The sequence below is a fragment of the Aegilops tauschii genome, chromosome 5 (assembly GCF_002575655.3).
Source record: "Aegilops tauschii subsp. strangulata cultivar AL8/78 chromosome 5, Aet v6.0, whole genome shotgun sequence".
Taxonomy (NCBI): Eukaryota; Viridiplantae; Streptophyta; class Magnoliopsida; order Poales; family Poaceae; genus Aegilops; species Aegilops tauschii.
In genome coordinates, this window is record NC_053039.3 from 71,112,563 (window position 1) to 71,123,806 (window position 11,244).

At 45.0% G+C, this 11,244-nt stretch overlaps 1 protein-coding gene across 1 annotated transcript; it reads right to left on the reverse strand.

Annotated features, from left to right (window-relative positions):
• Positions 1-387: 387 nt before the first annotated feature.
• Positions 388-11,003, reverse strand: LOC109743713 (pyridoxal kinase). The gene is made up of 13 exons (XM_020302796.3): positions 10,793-11,003; positions 10,422-10,554; positions 9,835-9,928; positions 9,652-9,756; positions 9,379-9,462; positions 9,182-9,255; positions 8,707-8,771; positions 8,120-8,183; positions 7,871-7,936; positions 5,505-5,561; positions 1,532-1,576; positions 1,386-1,439; positions 388-967 (listed from the first exon to the last, which is right to left on the reverse strand). Exons 1-13 carry the CDS (start codon positions 10,885-10,887, stop codon positions 827-829), a joined length of 1,077 nt encoding a protein of 358 aa, XP_020158385.1. The 5' UTR covers positions 10,888-11,003; the 3' UTR covers positions 388-826.
• Between the last annotated feature and the right edge of the window lie 241 nt (positions 11,004-11,244).

Sequence of the window (11,244 nt, forward strand, 5' to 3'; positions counted from 1 at the left end):
AAGAACTACTCCCTCTGTACCATAATATAAGGAAGTTTTGCAAGTTGTTTTAGCTTGCAAAATGATCTTATATTATGGGAGGAAAGAGTACGTGTCAAACAGTATATCAACAGCAAATATCATTTGGACAGCTGAATTCTGATTATGGGAGGATCATCCCCACATGCCCCAAAACACACTCGGGTTTATTCTACTCTTCTTTTTTCAGGAAAAGTTTTGTTGTTGCTTCTCATCCCTTGTTCATGTGAATAAACACGACCTTTGTGGTTTGAAACCCCAGGAAATATATATAAATGAAAAATAATATACCTGCTGCTTTACTATTTTCTGTGGTAATATAAACAATGTTCAAGGGGAATGAAATATTTGAATCAACAATGGTGCAAGTTGCTGTATGGATCATTCCTTGAATATTCACCAATGAGTTTACACATAATAATTTAATAAAGAAGAGTAGGTACAGAACACATCAATAAGATGCTGTTTAATCATTGTAACACCAACACAACAAAGCTTCAAAGATGCAACTAAACCTTCTGTACAATTAATTCTCACAGCCACAAATAAAAGTGACAAATTATAGCAAAAGCATGATGGCATATTGTTGTTTTTCCTAATTTGGATCCTTTACGGGTTTGAACCTAAGGCAAGCTAGAAATGGCTTTCCCAAAACTGAAGCCAGAAACCGCGTCGAATATACGGTGCATGTTGACAGTGAAGATCTTGGCATGCTTCGAGGAGACCAACCTTTGTTTACAACCATTCCTCCTTATAACAGTTTGACGGCCTCAATTTGGTGGTGATGCTTGTCAGAATTAATACGGGATCATTTATACTTCATGGCGTTGCACGTAACCCGCGGGTTTCTGATCTCATCCTGGCTTTGTATCAATCGGATCTCTAAGCTGCTGCTTGCTGGGTCAAAGCCTGCTCTTTTATAGTCTTCAACTGTCCTTCTTAGGAGTGCCTGCAGAAGTTTCTGTATATGTTAAGATTCTGAAGTAATGCATGCTAAGTGAACATCAAATAAGCATATACTCCTATCGACAATATCACAAAGTAAAGCCCTAGGCAAGCAAAAAGGGTACCAAGCTGGCTTGCCATTACATTTTAACTTCTGCAAGAGCACGTACTGAGCTTAGAATGACACCTAAACTTAACCAGATTTAAACATGGTCAATGTGATAGTTGCCGGAGACAATAAATTCACTAGCAAGTGAGAACTGGGGCCAAAATGTAAATTCAAATACCTTTCCTAGATCTAGTTTTACGTCACCGGAATCCATGAAACACATAACACAGGGTTGCTAACACATAATGCTGATAAGAACAGCGCTCAAGACCTAAAAGTTAGATAATGTTGAATAGAAGCACGGACAAGATACCTGCAAACTGGATACTGCCAGTTCCGCCGCTTTCTCGAGGTTATCAGGGTATTTCTGAAAATTGCATCAAAGCAAGCATGAGTTAAAAATGGAATAATCATAAAAAGACCATTCCACAACAACAACGAACTTTCTCTGGGACATACATTGCTCCATCCTAGTAGAAGAGCAGTTGTTAAATCTCCGGTCCCCTACAACATTATGGAGGCAGCAGAATTATACAATAACTGAAATAATTGATGACATATTCACAGGTAGCAATGCTAAAAACACCAAGCTTTGCAGTGCAGAGTGTGTAAAGGGAAACAGAGACATGTCACTTTCTTACTCCACTTCTATACCACCTCATTCGACAGTTATTGGTGTTAGCACATGTGAACAATTGTACGCTAGTCATGGACGTCCTGACGTTTTGCTCTTGTCCTAGTCTTTAGGGCAACTCCAACGCATGAACCCAAACAGACACGCAAAGTGCCCGTTTTTTGTCTGTTTGGGTCGGCCAGGTGGACACCAAAGTCCGGCCGTGTTCACTGGCCCATAGGTGCACCCAGCACGCCGGGATGCATTTCTGATTTTGGACCAATTTTGAAATTAAAAATATATTGCCGCCAAAAAGTCCGTCTGTACATTAATTAAAAATTAAAAACATAAGTAAAACCTAGATCTAGTGTCCGTCGCGGTTGTCCTCGTCGGTGAGGTCGATGTAGACCGGTGCCGGCCATGGATACAGCCACGGCACTACCACCAGTGCCAGTTGCTGCGGTGGCGCAGCGGGCGCCTCCTGCTGCTGCTCCGCGCCCACCCACTCGGTCGTGCACCGCACCAACTCTAGCATGCACGGGAACGTAGACGTCCACGACGACGAGTGCCCCACTAGTGGCCACAGCTCATGTTCTGGCTCAAGCGCAGGCAGGGGTGCGGCGACCTGCACTCCGGCCGATTCGGCCAGCGCCAGTGGCAGGCCAAGCCACCTGGCGAGTTCCTCAAGCTCGGAGTCTTCGATGGCCTTCCTATAGGCCCTGTCGTCCTCCTCCCCTGCTGGTTGTGGTGCTGGAGCGCGTGCGCGCGGGGCACGGGGCGCTGGCGGCGCTAGTCGTGCTCATCGGTGAACCACGTGTCCCAGTGTGTGGAGTCTACCACAAACAGCGGGTTGTCGCGGAGGTCGACCGCGAGCTGAGCGCGATGGCGGCGGATCTCCGCCTCCCGCGCGCGACTTGTGACCGGCACTAGAACCCTATTCCTGGTTCGAATACCATCCATGCGGCAGGTTCACGTCCGGCCATGGCACAGGGATGGCGTTTTCCCAGTAGTGCCGGCACCGGTCGACAGGCACGTAGATGCGGTCGCGCGCCAATGGCGCAGCCCCCGGCGGCGTCAAGGTGAAGGTCACCACGCGGTAGCGCCCCGAGGAGGAGCACGCCTCGTGGTTGTGGGCTCTGGGCATGCGCTTCCACGTCATGGTGGGCGGTGGCTATGGCTAGGGTTGGGTCGACTATAGGGCGGCGGGGGGCAGAGAGGGAGAAGAGTGGGTGCGGTGCCCCCCCCCCCCCGGTCCCTGGCACGCGTGCATTTAAAAGGACCAACGGGGGTGGTTGACACGTGGGGCTGGGCCGGACAACGAGCGGACGCGCAACGCATCCGTCTGGTGTCCGTGTGGATGCAAACCCGACCCAAAAAATTTGGGTGGATTTGCGTCCACGCAGAGAGCAGACGGACACAAAATGGATTTGCATCCGCGTGTTGGGCTGTCATTTCTGCCCACGCGGACAAAAACGGACGAAATGCGTCCATGCGTTGGAGTTGCCCTCGGGATCTAGCTCATGGATAGTTGGTTAGTTAGCTAGCCAATGGGACTCTACCCTACGCATGTGTATACTTATACGCCTCCGATCAGTGAAGATAATTGTGTGGCAAATTTCATTCCTGCCTTACATGGTATCAGCCTTCTGTTTCTAAACACCCACGACCCCTGCTCCACAGCTTACGCTCCCCATGTCCATGGACGGCCCGCCAGCACCTCGACGACCCCGACTGGACCATGATTGACTCATGCATTGTCAATTGGGTCTAAACCACTGTCTTGTCAGAGATACTCATGATCATCGACCGGACGAGACGACACACTTCGTGTGGCTTGCAATCCACAATCTATTCCTTGGGAATAGAGCTCACCGCGACGTCTACACACTTCATGAGTTCCCCAATTTGTATCAAGGCCCTCTTTCAATTACCGCTTATTGCAGCCGACTCAAACAATTGGCGGACACACTCCAGGACATCGGGTATCCCATTACCAACGAAGGGCTCGTCCTCGACATCTTTCATGATCTCAAAAGCGGACTTCAGCCCATAAGTGTCGAGCATGTCGATCCACGACCTAAAATTCCTGAATTGTCCCTCCTTCCTCGAGCAAGAGGAGCACCGGATCGCCCACACCGCCGCCATGAAGGCCAACACCACACTACTCGCTCACTCCAACGGCGACTCCGACAAGCAGCAGCAGGCCCCAACAACAGCCGCACCCCCCCCTGCTGCTGCTGGGCCAGAGCTGTGGCCGCCGTCGCTGTTGGAGTGAGCGAGCAGGGCGGTGTTGGCCTCCATGGTGGCGGTGTGGGCGATCCAGCGCTCCTCTTGCTCAAGGAAGGAGCGACAATTCAGGAACGTCGGCAGGCCATGGATCGACATGCTCTTCATGGACTGGCTGAAGTCCGATTTGAGACCGCGAAAGGCGTTGAGGACGAGCCCTTCGTCGGTAATGGGATAGCCAACGTCCCGAAGGGTGTCCGTCAATTGTTTGAGCAGGCTGCAACAAGCTGTAATTGAAAGATCACTTTGGTTCAAATTGTAGAACTCATGGAGTGCATAAAGGGCGTTGTGAGCTCAATTCCCGAGGAATAGATTGTGGATCGCGAGCCACACGAAGTGCGCCATCTCGTCCGGCTTGATGATGATCGCGAGTATCTCCGGCGAGACTGTGGTGTAGACCCAATTGACAATGCATGAGCCAATCACGGTCCAGTTGGGGTCGTCGAGGCGTTGGCGGGCAATGACAGTGTCGTCGATGTGGTTGAGGAGGGTGTAGGTGCAGAATATAGTCATTAACAGCGAGTGCTAGACCGTGTGGTTTGACACCTGGAGATTGAGGACGACGGGGATGTGTTGCCAGATAGGAACCTGGTGGATGGAGGAGGCAAAAGGTCCGGCGAACGGATTTCCGCCGCCGCCAGAGTAGAGGGAGGAGGAGGAGTCCATGGAGGTGGGGAGTGGAAGCTGTGGAGCAGGGATCGTGGGTGTTTAGAAACAGAAGGCTGATACCATGTAAGACAGGAAGGAGATTTGCCACACAATTATCTTTTATTGATTGGAGGCGTATAAATATACACATGCGTAGGGAAGAGTCCCATTGGCTAGCTAACTAACCAACTATCCATGAGCTAGATCCTAAAGACTAGGACAAGAGCACAACGTGCACAACATGACTAGCGTACAAGTGTAAACATGTGTGGCCCATTTCTCCCTCACCATCCGAAGACATAGTCCACAAGCACATAGCTAAAAGGCACTTGCTGAGATTCTAGTTCTACAATCTACTTTCTAATCAGCCAAGAGAAATAAAACAATTCGTACAGTTATTCTTCATTTAGTCGGGAAACATGCAACTGACTAATGTTTGAATGGTGATAAATTTTTTTAACTTCACAGCTAGCTCCGTTGAGTTTCAAAACATATGGTCATGTATCATACAACTTGGCCAAAATCAAAGTTGCACAAGGTAAACCTGAGATAGAAACAGCGGGCCATAAACAAAAAAATTGCCTCTCCTTGGATTTGATCACTGTTTTGTTGTGCAACATTTATTTGATATAATGTAGGATCGTTCTATGACATTGTTTGTTTGAACAGACAATTATATACAGATCCCACATGAATAAAGCTACAACAGATTAAGCAATAATATGAATTAGTCCATACTGAATACTACAATCTAGGAATAAGCTATGCCAATATGTTCACTACACAATAAGTCAATAACCAACATGCAACAACAGATTCATAAAAATATATATATATATATATCAATGTACAGGAAAAGTTTCCTCTATTATCAGCCGCACATACCGTGAAATATGCAGGTATCTTGGGTATCTCAATCTTAAATTGTTCCGGCGGTTGTTCCTGAAAATGAAGAGATGGTAAATATCTTTAAAATCAGCATTCTGACCATTAAGTTACTCAGCAATTATAACAGGGCTGGAGGCTGGATCCCTGGAAGGCTGGAATAGATTCATCACAGGATCAGGGTTTAAGAATTTAATTGACCAATTTGTATATTTAACGGTTTATTTCCAAAGCATTTTATTGAATTATTAAATGTTCTATGAATTCACTCAAACTCAACCAAAGTTACTCAGAGCTAACACATGAATGCAAACATTGTGTTAGATTCAGTTCGTAATGGATCAGTTTACCCATAACAGCACCCCAAAAATGGGACACAAATTTGATCAGAAACAGGCCAATTTGCACAAATAGGTTTGGTCATGCTACATGTCAGAACTATCAATCACACACTATTACTTGTAAATCCTAGCTGTTACTTGTAATCTATCTTGATGTTAATGTATCAATATTAGACCACTGAAGTAGATCTAGAGTACACCTATGATTATGAGCTTTACAAAGATCAGGCTTACACATCAAGCAGACAAATGTTCAAGAGCGTACCTTGTATAAATTACTACTATTCCACATGACTATATCATAGCTCTTAGATGGCCTACTGCATTGACCTGTCAGTTTATAGCCAGCCAAAAAACCCAGTAGAACACCTATGTAGCATAGGAGCCATATGGAACTAGAATAATAGTATAATGTTTGATTGCAGGTACGTATGATTGCTTTTGGTTTCCTCCAAAAAAGTAACATCACTATAATGTGGAGGTGCCACTTGCCACACAATGTGCTTGCAATAGTTACCCGATTCGTGATTCGTTCGGTTCACGATTCGCAATTCGCTAACTCGTACGAATTGCATTGTTATGGGGTATACATTTCCGATTCACGAATCGGAGACTGGCTTCGCGAATTCGTTATTTCCAATTCGCAACATGGGAGTATAATAGACATAATAAAACAATAAATATTTTTTCTAGTAAGCACATACTATTTAACAACTGTAGAAGATCACATAATCAAATTGTTTTTTTTAGGTCACAGAATCACATACTAAAGGCAAGTTCTACAGGACGGTGATTCGACCCGCAATGTTGTATGGCGCTGAGTGTTGGCCGACTAAAAGGCGACATGTTCAACAGCTAGGTGTGGCGGAGATGCGTATGTTGAGATGGATGTGTGGCCACACGAGGAAGGATCGAGTCCGGAATGATGATATACGAGATAGAGTTGGGTAGCACCAATTGAAGAGAAGCTTGTTCAACATCATCTGAGATGGTTTTGGCATATTTAGCAGAGGCCTCCAGAAGCTCCAGTGCATAGCGGACGGCTAAAGCGTGCGGAGAATGTCAAGACAAGTCAGGCTAGACCGAATTTGACATGGGAGGAGTCCGTAAAGAGAGATCTGAAGGATTGGAGTATCACCAAAGAACTAGCTATGGACAGGGGTGCGTGGAAGCTTGCTATCCATGTGCCCGAACCATGAGTTGGTCGCGAGATCTTATGGGTTTCACCTCTAGCCTACCCCAACTTGTTTGGGACTAAAGGCTTTGTTGTTGTTGTTGTTGTTGTTGTTGTTGTTGTCACAGAATCATATAAAAAGCTAAAGAAAACAAACATTCTTTCATGGGTTGGGCCAAATCAGCCCAACTAGCCCATGGCTCAACCCTAGACTATGCACACACATGAGCAGTCTAAAAAAGAAAAACGAGCAGTCTGCTATTCAGTAGTACTCCCGCTGTTGCGGTGCCATGGGCGCGGACCCGCCATCTCAGCACGGCTGCAGCCTTCTCTCGTCCTTCCTCCACCTCTGCCAACTTCCAAGATTGGCTTCCCATCCACCCTGACTCCAACTCCAGCTTCCTCACAGCAAGGATCAGCCGCTGCAGCCTGCTCGTCTCCTACGCTTCCACCGCTGTCTCGTCCACGGCCAAGGAGAATCCCATCCCTCCGCCCCGTGTATTCCCTGTGTACATCGATGTGCTGCAGGGCTGTGTTTTCGCTTCAGTTCGACAAACCGGGCACGGATTCGGATCGACCAGAGTGAGTTCAAACCCCGGTCTGGATCAATCGATCGGGATCATGGTTCGAAGCCTCTTTTAGTGAATTTGGTAACTATGTTGTATAATATTTTAATCTTCTCGCAATTCTCATGGGATACTTGGGTAAGATCAAATGGTTTCTCATCCCCCTTTTTTCTTTAACTTTCTGTTGAATAATATTGTAAAGCCACTAACTTTTCTATTTGCAACTAGTACATTCATAGCATGTACATAGATATAATAAATCCAACAAATTTATCAAAAGTTTACCTCTGTTCTTTTGTAACTTCCAATGAGGAGCAGCTTGTCTTCAATAAGTGCACTAGTTATTATCACCTGTAGAATGATAGCAGTCAAACATATTCATGAATTAGTAATTGTATATTTGCATTAGCAGCATTTTAAATGAAGAAACATGGAACAAGGATAGTTGGTCATAGGGCCAACAGTGACTCTGTGTAGCACATCAATACTTTTATTGGTTTATCTAGCAATCTTATAAGCCTATAAGGGACAAACCTTCCGTGGTCCAGCACTGTGCAGGGTATTGCAAGCTTTCAAGCCATCTTGTTCGGAGGTAATTCTGCATGTACACATTCAAATAGGAAAGAAAACAAATATTTGACCAATGTATGAGAGTACCAAAAAAATGATTTTATCTGTGTATAGATCTATTGTTATTGTCAAATAAGCATGAAAAAGATATTTCATGCTGAAACTAAGCCATATGCCCTCACCGAAGTATACCAGTTTACAGAATGCCCACGACAGCCCCCCCCCCCCCACCCCACCCCACCCATCCTTTAGTTCTTACCTATCACCTGTATATAGGTCATCCAGTTGTGACTGAATTTCAAATCATTGCGCCCTAACCCACACATTGCCCGTTGAGTTAAAGATTAACTATAGAACCCACAAGATGGTATAAAAAATTGGACTACTCAGGCCAAAATTAGCAGTATATATTTTTTTTTCTTTCCTGGAAGTGCTAAATTTGAATTTATATGGAATCTGATACAGAACAGAAGTATGGCGGATTGACGGGGTATATGACAATAAAGAGAATAGCTCTCATTTTCCTTTTCCAAAAAGAATAGAATGAATACCTTAATCCTGTGAGTAGTTCAACTTCAAATTGGTTTGGTGTAAGCATTGAAGCAACTGGGACAACCTGGAGAGTATTTGATGAGAAAAAAGAATACATTACGATGAGCACAGAGCATTATGAGCATTAAACACATTTGGAATTACACTATCCTATCATATAATTTCCATGCCATAGCTCAATGAGTAAATGGGAGAAGTTAATTGAACGAAACACAGAACACACTGCGCATGACTGTTCGACTAACTTCTAAAGGGGAAAGGAGATGCAGCTGCCTATATGTAATGTTTTATTGAAAAAATGTAAACCTTCAGTCTAGGGAATGGATTTGCCTATTGAAGAGTAATGGATGCTGGAGTACAGTAAAACTTGCAGTTTTTTTTTGGTAACATGCTAACTAGCCTTACAATAAGTAATTCCCAGCATTTTTTATATCATAAAAGATAACTTTAGCAAGTTGAAATGGGCTAAATCACCTTCTCCTGATAAACAGATACTAAATCCTGAGGAACATATAGTTTGCCTTCATCACCTAGAACCGGGTCGCAAACTGCAGAGCGTTTGTGGACATGTATTAGCAAATTCTATTTAGAATATGTTTATGACATAATTCCCCATAAGATTTTGTACAACAGAACTGACCATATAGATAATGGAGGTAAGAAAAGGTTACCGTATATAAGATCAGGATTGACCGATCGTAATTTGTCGACGACTTGTAGCACTGTATTTAAAAAGGAAACAGAGCCGATGTAACCTGAATACCAAGAAATAGCATGTTACTTCAACAAAATAAACAAATAGCGTGCTTTTTTGTGTATAATAAAGCATTATGTTTGATTAAAAAGAGATGATGATTAATGGTCTGCCATTGAAGACCAATCAACTTGCTTTTTACATGAAGGATGGGAAATCCCAAATTGAAGAAGTCGTAATGGTCATTCACCTGTTAACAAATGTGTATAGTGCAATAATTCATTTTCCTCCAGTCCTTCAATAAGATCCCACAGCTGATTGCCATTGAGAACCTGTCCTCTAAATTTTGGGTATCCTGAGATAACACATAGTGGAAAATATTTTAGGCGTGCCAGACATATTGCACATTCTACCGAATAGCCCAATTATATACCTGTATGATTAGAAAACTGTACAGAGTTTATCGGATCCACATCAAAACCAAGGAGTTGCAACGGAAAGACAGCAGATTTGTTGCCAACGTAGCCCTAAATTAAGGAAAAGCAGCATTAGTAGAGGACATAAATAAATCAAATCAAACATAAGGTTTTCAGTAATTTACTAGTACTCCTGATCTCCGAAACAATGCTGTGCACAGTTATTATTGTACACTAAACAATCCCCAAGTATGATCATATGTGAGCCATACAACAACTGCATTCACTAGTAAGCAACCACACGACTTGGTGACACTACACAATGGGAGACAATCATGATGACGGTGTGCAAGCAGCACGGCATGCATGCATGTCTGATATGAACTGAATAATAAAAATAATAATTCAGTCATGGAGCACTTGCAAATGACTTAAGTACATCTGGTGTTCTCGGCCTAGCCACCGAGATCTTAGAACCCGCAAAACACTAGATTTGCTCCCAAACCCAGACTATCGTACCATACAGCCGCCAATTGCTCGTAGATGCAGGTAGTTAAGCAAGATCATGGCAGATGAACAGAGGAGAGAGAGGGTGGTGTGGCACCTGGACGGTGTGGGACTGGATGCTGAGCACGCGCCCCGTATCAGACGGCAGTGCAACGGAGAGGATCGGCGGCCGTGCCATCGCCGGATGCACCGCCCCTCCACTCGTCCCCCGCCGCCAACCAGGCCCGTCCCTGCGAAATCGCAGCAGCACAAAGGCAAGCAAAGCTGGTCAGACACAGGAGGGAGAAGGAGAGGCCAAATTGTTCTCTTTTACTCCGGTCTTCCACCATTAATCCAACCTAACCAATTGACTAATCGGCAGCGGAATATCTTCGGAGATTTGGAGGTGGACTACGCAACTACGGGTCTCCACAGCTACTACTTTTTTATATTAATAATTAATTAATCGACAAGATTATCTTTACCCACCTGGAGGAGAAAGGAGTGGATGGGATCCACCGTCCCCACGAGGCGCACGAGCGGGGGAGCGGCGGCAGGGGCGGCACGGCGGCGGCGGCGAGCATGCGACGGTGAGGAGGGTGGAGGCGGAAGAAGTATGCGTGGGAGATAGACGAGTGGACCAGCAGCGGACGGCGATGGGATCGCACGGCTGACAGTTGACGCTATCGTGGCCGTCCGTGTGGCAAGCGAGGGATAGGATTCCTTCGCTCACGACAGGGTAGTTTTTTTTTTTTATTAGGAGTGCCCGACACTGTGCTGCGATTTTTTAATTAACAGTAATCAATAATCACGTAATTACGAAACTAGGAAAGAATCTCTATCTCTACTACTTAAAGAGAACCCAAGGTTCTCATTTCACCTTTTTTCTCACCACCCCTTTGTCCAACCTTCCATGTATAGTATGATAATCAATCATCTTA

Coding starts and splice junctions, on each gene's coding strand:
- LOC109743713 (XM_020302796.3), bottom strand. CDS start 10,887: ATGCTCGCCGCCGCCGCCGTGCCGCCCCTGCCGCCGCTCCCCCGCTCG. Junction 8,772..9,181: donor TATCTGTTTATCAGGAGAAG/GTGATTTAGCCC, acceptor AATACTCTCCAG/GTTGTCCCAGTTGCTTCAAT. Junction 1,577..5,504: donor AGATACCTGCATATTTCACG/GTATGTGCGGCT, acceptor ATAATGTTGTAG/GGGACCGGAGATTTAACAAC.